General features: G+C 41.4%; 1 protein-coding gene across 1 annotated transcript; it reads left to right on the forward strand.

Annotated features, from left to right (window-relative positions):
• The first annotated feature begins 5,771 nt into the window (after positions 1 to 5,771).
• On the forward strand, positions 5,772 to 6,969 carry LOC129754690 (antigen 5 like allergen Cul n 1-like). The gene is made up of 4 exons (XM_055750891.1): positions 5,772 to 5,844; positions 5,907 to 6,169; positions 6,232 to 6,473; positions 6,535 to 6,969. Exons 1-4 carry the CDS (start codon positions 5,826 to 5,828, stop codon positions 6,770 to 6,772), a joined length of 762 nt encoding a protein of 253 aa, XP_055606866.1. The 5' UTR covers positions 5,772 to 5,825; the 3' UTR covers positions 6,773 to 6,969.
• Positions 6,970 to 15,461: the final 8,492 nt, after the last annotated feature.

Raw genomic sequence — 15,461 nt, forward strand, 5'->3', positions numbered from 1 at the left:
CTGATTACGTTGCGATCGGGAAGGTTCGTCTACCTGTGAGACTTTATGTGCCTTCGGTCATGTTCTGCCAGAATTGCAAGCAGTTGGATCATACGGCCGCCTACTGTTGCAATCAGGCACGCTGCTCTAAGTGCGGGGAGAAGCATGCGGAAGCTTCGTGTGAAATACAAGCATTAAGCAAGTGTTTGTATTGCACAGGCGAGGAATCTCATGCTCTCTCGGCGTGTCCGAAGTACATATCGCGCCGGGAAAAAATCAAGACTTCTTTAAAAACCCGCTCTAAGAAATCATATAGAGACATGCTGATGAAGTCTTTGCCAATCGTCTCAGAGAACCAGTTTGGCCTTCTAAGTGAGTATGAATCCGAAGGGGAGGATCCATGTGAAGGAACATCAGCTGGGCCATTTGTTAAAAAAAATGTTTCACAGGCTCCAAAAAGGAAACGCACAACTAACACACAACCCCGATCAGCTGCCAGCAAAGTTAATAAAACAAAAAATCCTCAAAGTGGAAATAGTTATTCTACCCCTCCTATTCAGAGACCTCCGGGTTTTAATCCGTCCCCGAAGGACTTCCCTCCACTTTCTGGTAAGTCAAAACCCCAGACTTCCCTTCAGAATTCAGGACCATCAGTAGCTAACAGGAATGCAACAATTCCCAGAGAAACTGCATCTGATCCATCGTCGAACAGTTTGCCCAGCTTTTCATCTGATGGTAAGATGAAATTTTCGGAAATTGTTGCGTTCATCTTGGACTTTTTCAGTGTACCAGCAGGTTGGAGGACTATGATTAATATGTTTGTACCTCTTTTGAGAGAAGTCTTGAAAAAGAAAGCTTGTACTATGACCCTCATCGCCTTATGCGAAACTTGGCTCTCTCCAAACACTGATTTCAACTTCCATAGCCACAATATTATTCGCCTGGATCGAGATGGGCAAAGAGGAGGTGGCGTTCTTTTGGGGATCAAGAAATGCCACTCTTTCTATCGTATTCCACTACAACCATCTCCAGGTATTGAAGTCGTCAGTTGCCAAGCTAGAATTAAAGGCCAAGACCTTTGCCTAGCCTCGGTATATATTCCGCCAAATTCAAGCGTGAGCGGGAACCAATTGGCGAATATTATTTCACTTCTTCCAGAACCCCGACTAGTTCTGGGAGACTTCAACTCCCATGGCGTGGGCTGGGGTAGCTCACGTGGTGATGATCGTGCTAACATGATATATGAGCTGTGCGACGACTTCAACATGACTGTCTTAAACAATGGGGAAGTGACTCGAATTAATGGATCCCAATCACAGCATAGTATTTTAGACCTTTCTTTAGCTTCTTCCTCTCTGAGCTTGGATTGTACGTGGAAGGTAATCCAAGACCCTCAGGGAAGCGATCATTTGCCTATCAATATTTCTATCACCAGTGGTCGTAGTCCACCCGAAGAGATCAATATTCCTTATGACCTCACAAAGAATATAGATTGGAAAAAGTATGCATCAGGTGTCATTGAAGCCATCGACTCAACGGATGAACTGCCTCCGGAGGCAGCGTACAGAGTACAGAGTACACAATTGTGGACTGTGCAATCGGGGCACAGGTCAGACGGAATGAAAGCTCGACGATACAGAAACGGCCTCCCACTCCATGGTGGGATGGAGACTGCTCACGCGCGCGAGGTGAAAAATGCAAGGCGTTTATTGAGTTTCGCAGAACTGGATTGCCAGAGAAGTTCCAACGTTACTTGTCCTTGGAACGCAAGTTCAAGAACTTGATCAGGGGCAAGAAACGTGGGTACTGGCGGCGATTCGTAGATGGGTTATCTCGAGAAACGTCACTGCACACGCTTTGGAGAACAGCTCGAAACATGCGAAATCATACACCTTCGAACGAAAGTGAGGAAAGCTCGAGTCGTTGGCTGACACAGTTCGCGAAAAAGGTCTGTCCAGACGCAGTACCAGCTCAGAAAAACTATCGGGATACAGAGAATAGTTCCGAAACGGAGGATCAATTCTCGATGGTCGAATAATTTATCACATTGGGCCAGGAATCTAGGCATCGAGTTTTCGCCTAGTAAAACCGAGTTAGTAGTTTTTTCAAGGAAGCATTCCCCTCCTCAAATAGAGCTCCTTATGATGGGTAGAACTCTAACTCAATCTCTTAGTTTTAAATATTTGGGTGTCTGGTTCGACTCTAAATGCCTCTGGGGAAAACATATTAGGTACTTGACTCAAAAATGCCAAAAGAGAATCAATTTTCTTCGAACGATTACTGGAACCTGGTGGGGTGCTCATCCACAGGACCTCATCAGGTTATACCAAACAACGATACTGTCGGTCATAGAATACGGAAGCTTTTGCTTTGGGTCCGCCGCGCAAACCCACTTGATTAAACTAGAACGAATACAGTATCGTTGTTTGCGTATTGCCATGGGTTGTATGCAGTCGACACATACGATGTGTCTCGAAGTACTGGCGGGAATAATGCCGTTGAAAAATCGGTTCTTCGATTTATCGCTACGTTTCCTAATTCGAAGTGTTACTATGAATCCTTTGGTGATAGAAAATTTGGAAAGGCTTATGAATATTAATCCGCTAGTAAAATATGTAAACAATTATGAAACTTTTAGTCAATTAGAAATAAATCCTTCTTTATTAAATTCGGACACGAGTCACTTTTACCCGATTAGCAGTTCCTTGATAAGATTCGATCTGTCCATGACCGCTGACATCCGTGGAATACCAGATCACGTCCGACCCCACGTCATTCCTTCAATCTTTGCATCAAAAGTACGTGAAATTGACCCTACAAAAATGTTCTTTACTGATGGTTCTAGAATCGACGGCGCGACTGGTTTCGCAGTGTACAATGAGCGCTTTGAAGCTTCGTTCAAGCTTCGAGAGCCATGCTCCGTTTACGTTGCTGAATTAGCCGCAATTTATTGTAGCTTGGAACACATTCGCACACTGCCCGTAGACCACTATTTCATCTATTCGGATAGTCTCAGCTCCGTTGAGGCGATTCGATCGATGAAACTGATGAAGCGCTCTTCCCATTTTTTGCTGGAAATTTCAGGGATATTGGGCGCTTTGATCGAAAATTCGTACAGGATTACCTTAGCTTGGATCCCGTCTCATTGTCTTATTCAAGGCAATGAGAATGCGGACTCATTGGCTAAGGTGGGCGCGTTACAAGGTGAAATTTTTGAGAGGATAATAACTTACAATGAATATTTTTCAATACCTCGCACTTTAGCGATTAACGCTTGGCAGTCTAGCTGGGATAATGGCACAAAGGGACGTTGGTTCCATACGATTATCCCTAAGGTTCCGACGAAGGCATGGTTTAAGCATTTTAACATGAGTCGCGATTTCATTCGCGTGGTTTCTCGGCTCATGTCAAATCACTGCCGGCTTGACGCGCATTTGTTTCGTATACAACTAGTTACAAGCAATGTTTGTGTTTGTGGGGATGGCTACCACGACATTGATCATGTTGTGTGGACGTGTGAACGGTTTGATCGATCGAGGGCTTGGCTACTGGATACCCTTAGGGCCCGAAGTAAACTACCTGGGGTTCCAATTCGAGACATCTTGGCAAACTTAGATCTTGAATATTTGTACCCTATATACAAATATCTTAAAATGTCTGACTTGGTCGTTTAGTCCTCTTCCTCTCTGTCTTTACTCTATCTAATGCTCTTTTCGTCTATTCATTAGAACAACCTCTCGTCCGACCGGTTCGGTAACACCGGAATGAAGGCTGGCCAGGAACACAATACCTGCGGTAGCTTACGAAACCACGCTACAGGAAGCCACCACCGACCAAAGACGGAAATCTGTTCTCGAGAGTGACCCTACACAATCCTCTTTCCCTCCCTCTTAGTTAATCAATTAACAGTTGAGTAGCCGCGACGATTACGGCCCCCCTCTTACTAACACCACATAAAAGTGAAAGTGAATACTCGGCAAAAAAAAAACTTTATGAGTTAAATGCCTTAATAAAGCTACCTGTAAATAAAAAAAAAAAAAATATTTTCCTACCCTAAAATTTTGGTTTGATTCTAAACATTTTAAGTAATTGGCAGAAAAATTTGCATGACATTTTCATTGATGCAATAATTTCGCGGTCCCCCTTCATATTAAAATAAAAATTTAATAAGAGTTGTTTTATACAAATGTTTCATCTAACCCTACTGTTGCATGATGTCCCGTTTGACGGTTAACGTATTAAGCAAAGGTTGCCAAAAAATTTTTAGCACTTATCCGGGCCGGACATTAGATTGAAAAATTGTCGACCAAAAATCCAAAAAATATCAAGGCAAATTGAACAATCTAGGCAAAATCCGGGCTTTTTCAATGATATCCGGGCAACCGGACTTTTTAAAATTTTGTTTGAAATATCCGTGCAAACCCGGATAAATCCGGGCAATATGGCAACTCAATCCTATGCTAAATTTCCTTCCATTTGCTAGATAAGTTCTCAAGTGATGACACAAAAATTCCAACCACCTCTTTGGAAGAAGGGGTGGGGGGGGTTTCAAATTAATCATAGAACATTTCTCGTATTCAAATCACCCTCCCATGCAGTTACCCGTTTGCTTTATTAATTTTTGATAATTATATGAAACCACCTCTCCTCCTTCCTATCTTCCCAACTGGGGGGGGGGGGGGCGGTAGGGGGGTAGAACCTCGCCAAATTAGCTGATTAGCTGATTAATTTTTTTTTTTTTTTCAATAAAATGTTATTTATTTATTTAATAAATAGCTAAGCAGTCTATCCAATCCGACGAAACGAATTGAAACGAACAAAATACTCGATTTCTACAAAGTTTTATTTATTTTTTCCTTCGTAATTTTCGGAAAAATCGAAAGGGAGAGGGGAGGCTTGAAATGATGATTTCATATTTGTTCCAGTCAATGGAAACATCCAATTATTCTATTAACGGTAGAATAAGAATCCAATTGAGTAAAAGAGGTCGATTACGATTTTTAGAAATACAATAAAAACTCACGATCAAGAACTGCTATGCTATGACAGAAAGCGATAACACAAAACAAATATAATATCATTTTTAACATATTTTGGCATTTATATGATGCATATGATTTTATTTTTTGACGTCAAATAGAACCAAAAACGGTTAAATATCATAACTTTGCTAAGTTTTCTGTTTTACTAGGTTTTGTAATAAATCAGTTTTCATTTCGTTTTTAAGCTTAACTTAATCTGTACTTTTTCGACAAAATTTGAATCATCAATCGTTTCTATAAGGCCAACGTTATATACGTATAAACGGCCGTAACTTGGAGCAACTTAATCAAAGATTTGAAAACATTTATTTAAAAAAATCCACTGTTTAAAAGCCAAGATATATTTTAATTGCACTCCAGGTAAGTAAGCAATCATATTTGTCGAAGGTCATTCAAAGTTGCACGTTACAGAAAGGCTACAATCTTATAAAAACTTATCAACCATGCCTTAGGGGCCTAGATCGGGTACATTTGCCCTAATTGAAAAATCATTTGATATTCTCAAAATATTTTTTTTTAATTTAGATTTTAAAATCTAACATTTATTCCAAAATCCACCTACTTTGAAACATTCCCTCTCCAATTTAATGACGTGCGAGTTTTTCGAGCACAGCTTTGCAAACACGCCTGCAAACACGTGTTTTGAAAACGGCTGTAAAAAAGTTATTATTAAAATGTGTTGATTCCATTCCTGTTTACATAGCCTTGTATTATTCTCAATAGGTTTTTTATCTCGTTGAATAGTAATATAAAAGAAGCCCAATATTCAGATTCAAATTTTAAACTTGGCCGTCCATTTCAATCATGAAGCTGTTATGCGGAGGTAAGTAAAAGTTAGTTCGGAAGTTCGTTGAAATGAATTGAAAAGTATTTTAATTTTTTCAGCAATTGTCTTAGCGCTGGTGCAATCCTCGCTTCAAGCTACCGATTACTGTACTGCAAACCTTTGTAAAACTGGCGTTAAACATGTGGGTTGCAATCCACCTGCCGCGTTTGGAAAACCTGGAGGAGCCTTCGTACCACTTGATGCCGCCAAACAAGCCCTGATTTTAAGTGAACACAACAAACTGAGGAACAAAATTGCTTTAGGATTGGAGAAAAATAGCGCTGGAGTAGCATATCTTCCGGCCGCTAGAATGACTACCATGGTGAATAACCAAATGGCGATTTAACTGTAAACTGTAGACTGAAATTTCAATTTTACTTCCAGCAATGGGACGCAGAGTTGGCAACCTTAGCTTCGATAAATGCCAAGCAGTGCGTAATGAAACACGATTCTTGCCGTAACACCGTTGTTTACAAATACTCTGGTCAAAATCTGGCCAGTTATGGCACCACTGCCTCCACTGTCAATGCAACTGCACAGCTTATCTCAATGATTGGCAATTGGTACAAAGAATCTGCAAACGCCAATCCCCAATTCATCGATGCGTACCCATCTGCTGCTCCGCCGTAAGTATAATTTATTTTTGGTTCCTCATGAAAACGTTTCTAAAATTTTAACAATAAACAGGGCCGTTATTGGACATTTTACCCAAGTGGTCAAGGACATTTCGGATCGTGTAGGGTGCGGTATGACCACCTGGAAGGAAAATGGCTGGAACAATCTGCTGTTGGCATGCAACTACGCGAGAACCAATATTTTGGGAGAAGCAACTTACGTGAAGGGAACGACGGCGTCGAAATGCACCACCGGTAAAAATACACAGTTCCCGGGTTTGTGCAGCGTGAAGGAAGTTGTCAAATATTGAGGTTGAATAAATCAGATGAAAATTAAACAAAATTGAATTATCGCGTTTCTCATTAGTTGGAGTATTTTTCTTGATTTTGGAAGTGTATTTTCTGATTTGGGCCGGAACAAATTTCAAATCCTTCTTTTGTCACTCGGAGTTGAAACACCGCGAGCAGGGGACAATAAAAAATAATGCGAAAAATAAATAAATTGGAATAAATTGCACGAAAACTTGTAAATTTGGAAGGGGGGGGGGGGGGGGGGTGACAAAAGAAGAAATTGATATTTGCTATCCAGCCTTATTGATTTGGTTTAGGGGTTCAGACGTAACTCACTTGTTCCTCACCGATTTATCGCAATTTTGTTGAATATCACAATAGACTGAATCAATTTGGTGTCATTTTTGAATTTCTCAAACCCTGGAGTCTAAAAAGCTTCGTTTTGGTTCGAAAATCATCCATGATTTTTTGCAGATTTTTAAGTAACGTTTACATAAATAAATAAGAACTTTTAGGATTGTGTGGGGAAATAGAATATTTTGTACTGAAAAATCAACATCATCTTTGTTTCTTCAGGAGAATTAAGCCCGATGTATCTTGATGTTTTCAATTGATTTTCGCTCGAACGAAAGCTACAGACACCTCTTTCTAAAGTCTTATAACTATTTACTGGAAGATCATTGAAAAGTGTGGTCTTCATACCATTAAGAAGGACGTTCCACAAAATTTGTCGAACAATCGGTGTCCAATTGTTCAAGTTAGAGCCAAAAACGATGTTTTTGCCGATTCGCTAAAATAGATTGAGGCTTATTAGTATAATAATTTGTGCGAACCTTTGGAAATGATCGATTAAGTTCAAAATTGGCATGAGGATGCCGGGATAAGGAAAGTCAACTGGAAGTGCATATGGAAGTCTTATTTTGTTTTTGTATTCTGGTTGAATTTTTAATCAATTTCAATAATATAACAGGTGTTTGATTTTCTCATAGGTATTATTTCTTTGCAAAACAGTTACATTTTATTTCACAGCTGGAAAATTGTACTGCTACGTGCAGGGCTGCCAGGTATCCAAAAATTCTTGTAAAAAGTTTTAATCAATATGAGATTAATTATTTGGCAAATAATTCCGTTTATCTATAAACGAATTCCTCAAAGACTTGATTTCATTTTAAAATAATTTCTGATTGCCTAAAATTTTTTTTCTGTAAATTAACGTTATATAGGTAACTTATAACACCCACAAATGTTCAGCAACGCATAAAAGTGTAAAATAAACAGACTGGATTTTCCAGAAGTACAGAGAACAGACGTACAAGCTCGAACAAAAAATCGTCAAAAAGTGTGTAAAATTTCAGATGCTATCCCCAAAAAAATACGGTATAAATTGACTACAAACAGTGCCATCTATTGCGTCGTTCAAAAGTTACAAATCAACAAGTGACTTTAAAGTGCCCAGATTTCGAAAAGGCTTTGTCATATATAAACTCACAAGAAATCTGTCCAATGTCACAGTAAAATAAAAGGCTTTTATTTGCGGGATAAATGAAATTAGATTTTTTTTTAAAAGACATACACCGTCTTAGCCGATTTAGGCTTTACAGACTGAATAAATGACATGGACAACTTAAGATTAACATTAAACACCCAGTACCGGGATGGGAATCGAACCCATGCCATCAGCGGACCAGCGATTACCGTCTTTCCACCCTAACCACTCGACCACCGAGACGTACCGAGATTTACTTTTAACAGGGCGAAATTTCACTTTCTTTATCCATGCACTACTAAGAAAGTTAATTTAACTTATAGCATTGGTATAAGTTTTCGCACTTCTTAAACAGTGATTTATGTTGGAAAACGCATCGCCTATATTCAGTCAAATATATAAACAGTCTTGACGATCAGTCTCACCCGTCTCACCCAGAAGTACTGATTCTAGGCATTTCAAAACGGGCTACTTTCACATATCACTTTAGCAACCCGCTGTTTAAAACTTTGTATTTCTAACAAATTTGGAAGATAAAACTTAAAGGCAACTTTTAAGATATTTTTTTATAATGCAATATGATGAACGTATTACAAAACTACATCAACAGCGATTTTCTTGAAGTATGCGAAGCTAATACGACCTGTTGAAAACTAACTGAAATTCGGTCATTTTCTCAGCTTTGTTTTAACAGTTCTCTTTGGTATGTTTGGAGACATCGGGTGGCCCAGCCAAAAAATAAAAATTAGTTCAAAAAGGTTGTTGGAATTTTACACAAGTTTCGTGGGCTAGCTTGTACGTGTGTTCTCTGTGGTATTATGTCCATTTTGAGCGTCTTTTCGCTCCTAAATTTTCTAATAAACAAATTTATCCCCACGTTTGGCGCTTCGAGAGTGTGAAAGAGACAGAGGCTCTTATTCTGCGCCGCGCGTGACGTGATGATAGTCGAGTCACCCAAGTCACTCTATTCCAGTAGTCGGTTTAGGTGAGGAACGTCACTTCGGATGAACTTTGTGAGTTCTAACCCTATTCTCGTAGTCACCGTGGGTGAGAATTGTCGCATTTGGGTGACGATTTTAGGTGACAATAGTCGGTACCTTTTCAGGAGGTGACAAGATAAAAATGAAATGAAAAATTGCGATAATTACTGTAAAGAAGTTGTTTGTTGTTAAAATTCAATCAAAACTTATTACCTAGCATGTTTTAAAGCTTAAAAATCATCAATAATTTTTTAAACGATACGAGAATTTCTTATAAACGTGTTGGAGATTAAGGGGACTGGTTTTATTGAAAGGGGTTTCTGTTGCCAAATCTCCCTGGCATCATGCAATCTAACTGAGGCCAGGAGGATATGTGCACGGTGCGAGTTTTCTGGTCCATCCGGGCTCGGGCCAGCTTAGTCTTCAGCACCTGAATGAACGGTTCCATATCTGCCCTTATTCACTTGATGGCAATCAAAATTTGATTGCAAACTTCAATAAAACAACAATATCTTCTATTAAAGTCGAAATCATTATTTCTGGCTTTTAGCGACTAATTATAACCTACCGCAATTGCTTGTTTGATATGGTTTGTAAGCTACTTATATTCTTCTTTTGTGATTTTAAAATATGAAAGGCCTAGCAATAAATAATCTATGCTAATCAGCTAAATCATTTTTTAGCAATTAAATCAAGGAAAATTCTGCTCCAAAACTACATCGGCAGTAACTTAACTCATTAATCTGAATCTGAATGGAAATTAAATTCGTTTGCGATGCTGCTGACCAACAAAAGATGCATTGGCCTATTGGCGTTGCTAAAGGAGTCGGTATTATTTGCACTAGGCGAAACGTAGGCGCGGGTTTCCTTCTTGAATCATCATCTATTGATGCATTGGTTCCATGCAAAACTCCTCCACCAGGTGCCTGCAGAGTTGTACTTTTATGAACGCGCCAGTGTCATCATCCTTAAAGGGAACGGAGAAATGTTCAATTTTTTTTTGTTGGATCTAGCAAAAAATTGAGAAACTGATTGGTTCCTCCCAGCGTGTGCTAGTTTTTGCTGAAATGAAAACGAATTAAACAGCAACTTATTTAATCGACCTGAAACAGCAGCTAAGGTTTTCGAAGAAATCCGGAAGTTTAACATTGGTTTTTTTAAGGCTACAGCCTACCACTTCTGCATTTATGTGGATTTTATCTCCAGTTCGGTGCTGTTTCCGGGCCCACGTTGAGCTTGCATATACAGCAATTATGAAAACACCAATTTTACAGCAGCATTTGTCCCATTTTTGGTTTCAATCAGCTTGCTGAAACCGTACAAACCGATACTGGTCCCGGAAGAAGTGGAATTTTCACTCGTTATTTAATAATTCAATTTTCAAAATTCGTAATGTACAAACCGGCACAAACAATTAGCACAAATTTCGCCATATTGACAGATGTGTTCATTTGGTCACTCACCTAGAATGAACCTCCGTCACTTTACCCGTATCGACTCCGGGAATAAGGTGACAAATCTCACGGTGACTCGATGTGACAATCGTCACCTCATGCGCGGCGCAGAATAAGGGCCAGAGATTATCCAATATCATAACGACTATCACTCAATTGTTTTTCAAAATTTGACCTAGAAAAACAAAAGCAATTCTGCACTTAGACTCAATCTTAGTATTCAGCGGGGGCTCAATGGGTTCATTGGGTTTATTTCACTACCAGTACAGTGAATTTAATATCAATAAACAATATAACATTATTATTTATGAAATGTGTTTCTTGGTTAAGTCAAAACCAGGGATGAGAATGTCATCCAAAAGACAGTCGCGATCGTGACAGTCGCATAACATTTTCCAATAACATTCGAAAATGTCGCAATGACATTGACGGTCATCCAAAAAAATGTTAAACGACTGGAAAAAATGTCATTCGATTTTGCAATGACAGTCGCTCAGAAAAATGTCATCGAATTATTCATCTCGATAACATTTTTGACTTGCGACAGTCGAAGATTCTGTTGGTCCTCTGACTGTCGGAATGACATTTTTGAATTTTCGATTCCGTGACTGTCACGGAAAAATTTTAAAAATGTCATGGTTTTGACAGTCATGACATTCATTGGCCACAGCCAATCTGGCCGGTTCCGAAACCCGGAAAATCAAAATGATCAGATTTTAACTTGCGACACATCATTGGAAAGCTCTTGGCCTGCATATGATAAGAAATGATAGGAAAAGTGGTTCGGGGCCATCCGGTCCTGGCCACGGCCAATCTGGTCTGTTCCGAAATCCGGAAAATCAAAATGATCAGATTTTAACTTGCGACACATCATTAGAAAGCTCTTGGCCTGTATATGATGGAAATTGATAGGAAAAGTGGTTCGGGGCCATCTGGTCCTGGCCACGGCCAATCTGGCCGGTTCCGAAATCCGGAAAATCAAAATGATCAGATTTTAACTTGCGACACATCATTGGAAAGCTCTTGGCCTGTACATGGTGGGAATTGATAGGAAAAGTGGTTCGGGGCCATCTGGTTCTGGCCACGGCCAATCTGGCCGGTTCCGAAATCCGGAAAATCAAAATGATCAGATTTTAACTTGCGACACATCATTAGAAAGCTCTTGGCCTGTATATGATGGAAATTGATAGGAAAAGTGGTTCGGGGCCATCTGGTCCTGGCCACGGCCAATCTGGCCGGTTCCGAAATCCGGAAAATCAAAATGATCAGATTTTAACTTGCGACACATCATTGGAAAGCTCTTGGCCTGTACATGGTGGGAATTTATAGGAAAAGTGGTTCGGGGCCATCTGGTTCTGGCCACGGCCAATCTGGCCGGTTCCGAAATCCAGAAAATCAAAATGATCAGATTTTAACTTGCGACACATCATTAGAAGGTCTTGGCCTGTATATGATGGAAATTGATAGGAAAAGTGGTTCGGGGCCATCTGGTTCTGGCCACGGCCAATCTGGCCGGTTCCGAAATCCGGAAAATCAAAATGATCAGATTTTAACTTGCGACACATCATTGGAAAGCTCTTGGCCTGCATATGATGAGAATTGATAGGAAAAGTGGTTCGGAGCCATCTGGTCCTTAACTTGCGACACATCATTGGAAAGCTGGTTCGGGGCCATCTGGTCCTGGCCACGGCCAATCTGGCCGGTTCCGAAATCCGGAAAATCAAAATGATCAGATTTTAACTTGCGACACATCATTGGAAAGCTCTTGGCCTGTACATGGTGGGAATTGATAGGAAAAGTGGTTCGGGGCCATCTGGTCCTGGCCACGGCCAATCTGGCCGGTTCCGAAATCCGGAAAATCAAAATGATCAGATTTTAACTTGCGACACATCATTAGAAAGCTCTTGGCCTGTATATGATGGAAATTGATAGGAAAAGTGGTTCGGGGCCATCTGGTCCTGGCCACGGCCAATCTGGCCGGTTCCGAAATCCGGAAAATCAAAATGATCAGATTTTAACTTGCGACACATCATTGGAAAGCTCTTGGCCTGTACATGGTGGGAATTGATAGGAAAAGTGGTTCGGGGCCATCTGGTCCTGGCCACGGCCAATCTGGCCGGTTCCGAAATCCGGAAAATCAAAATGATCAGATTTTAACTTGCAACACATCATTGGAAAGCTCTTGGCCTGTACATGGTGGGAATTGATAGGAAAAGTGGTTCGGGGCCATCTGGTCCTGGCCACGGCCAATCTGGCCGGTTACGAAATCCGGAAAATCAAAATGATCAGATTTTAACTTGCGACACATTATTGGAAAGCTCTTGGCCTGTACATGGTGGGAATTGATAGGAAAAGTGGTTCGGGGCCATCTGGTCCTGGCCACGGCCAATCTGGCCGGTTCCGAAATCCGGAAAATCAAAATGATCAGATTTTAACTTGCGACACATCATTAGAAAGCTCTTGGCCTGTATATGATAGAAATTGATAGGAAAAGTGGTTCGGGGCCATCTGGTCCTGGCCACGGCCAATCTGGCCGGTTCCGAAATCCGGAAAATCAAAATGATCAGATTTTAACTTGCGACACATCATTGGAAAGCTCTTGGCCTGTACATGGTGGGAATTGATAGGAAAAGTGGTTCGGGGCCATCTGGTCCTGGCCACGGCCAATCTGGCCGGTTCCGAAATCCGGAAAATCAAAATGATCAGATTTTAACTTGCGACACATCATTGGAAAGCTCTTGGCCTGTACATGGTGGGAATTGATAGGAAAAGTGGTTCGGGGCCATCTGGTCCTGGCCACGGCCAATCTGGCCGGTTCCGAAATCCGGAAAATCAAAATGATCAGATTTTAACTTGCGACACATCATTGGAAAGCTCTTGGCCTGTACATGGTGGGAATTGATAGGAAAAGTGGTTCGGGGCCATCTGGTTCTGGCCACGGCCAATCTGGCCGGTTCCGAAATCCGGAAAATCAAAATGATCAGATTTTAACTTGCGACACATCATTAGAAAGCTCTTGGCCTGTATATGATGGAAATTGATAGGAAAAGTGGTTCGGGGCCATCTGGTCCTGGCCACGGCCAATCTGGCCGGTTCCGAAATCCGGAAAATCAAAATGATCAGATTTTAACTTGCGACACATCATTGGAAAGCTCTTGGCCTGTACATGGTGGGAATTGATAGGAAAAGTGGTTCGGGGCCATCTGGTCCTGGCCACGGCCAATCTGGCCGGTTCCGAAATCCGGAAAATCAAAATGATCAGATTTTAACTTGCGACACATCATTGGAAAGCTCTTGGCCTGTACATGGTGGGAATTGATAGGAAAAGTGGTTCGGGGCCATCTGGTCCTGGCCACGGCCAATCTGGCCGGTTCCGAAATCCGGAAAATCAAAATGATCAGATTTTAACTTGCGACACATCATTGGAAAGCTCTTGGCCTGTACATGGTGGGAATTGATAGGAAAAGTGGTTCGGGGCCATCTGGTCCTGGCCACGGCCAATCTGGCCGGTTCCGAAATCCGGAAAATCAAAATGATCAGATTTTAACTTGCGACACATCATTAGAAAGCTCTTGGCCTGTATATGATGGAAATTGATAGGAAAAGTGGTCCGGGGCCATCTGGTCCTGGCCACGGCCAATCTGGCCGGTTCCGAAATCCGGAAAATCAAAATGATCAGATTTTAACTTGCGACACATCATTGGAAAGCTCTTGGCCTGTACATGGTGGGAATTGATAGGAAAAGTGGTTCGGGGCCATCTGGTTCTGGCCACGGCCAATCTGGCCGGTTCCGAAATCCGGAAAATCAAAATGATCAGATTTTAACTTGCGACACATCATTAGAAAGCTCTTGGCCTGTATATGATGGAAATTGATAGGAAAAGTGGTTCGGGGCCATCTGGTCCTGGCCACGGCCAATCTGGCCGGTTCCGAAATCCGGAAAATCAAAATGATCAGATTTTAACTTGCGACACATCATTAGAAAGCTCTTGGCCTGTATATGATGGAAATTGATAGAAAAAGTGGTTCGGGGCCATCTGGTCCTGGCCACGGCCAATCTGGCCGGTTCCGAAATCCGGAAAATCAAAATGATCAGATTTTAACTTGCGACACATCATTGGAAAGCTCTTGGCCTGTACATGGTGGGAATTGATAGGAAAAGTGGTTCGGGGCCATCTGGTCCTGGCCACGGCGCCGGTTCCGAAATCCGGAAAATCAAAATGATCAGATTTTAACTTGCGACACATCATTGGAAAGCTCTTGGCCTGTACATGGTGGGAATTGATAGGAAAAGTGGTTCGGGGCCATCTGGTCCTGGCCACGGCCAATCTGGCCGGTTCCGAAATCCGGAAAATCAAAATTATCAGATTTTAACTTGCGACACATCATTGGAAAGCTCTTGGCCTGTACATGGTGGGAATTGATAGGAAAAGGGGTTCGGGGCCATCTGGTCCTGGCCACGGCCAATCTGGCCGGTTCCGAAATCCGGAAAATCAAAATGATCAGATTTTAACTTGCGACACATCATTGGAAAGCTCTTGGCCTGTACATGGTGGGAATTGATAGGAAAAGTGGTTCGGGGCCATCTGGTTCTGGCCACGGCCAATCTGGCCGGTTCCGAAATCCGGAAAATCAAAATGATCAGATTTTAACTTGCGACACATCATTAGAAAGCTCTTGGCCTGTATATGATGGAAATTGATAGGAAAAGTGGTTCGGGGCCATCTGGTCCTGGCCACGGCCAATCTGGCCGGTTCCGAAATCCGGAAAATCAAAATGATCTGATTTT

Source organism: Uranotaenia lowii, chromosome 3 (assembly GCF_029784155.1).
Source record: "Uranotaenia lowii strain MFRU-FL chromosome 3, ASM2978415v1, whole genome shotgun sequence".
NCBI lineage: Eukaryota > Metazoa > Arthropoda > Insecta > Diptera > Culicidae > Uranotaenia > Uranotaenia lowii.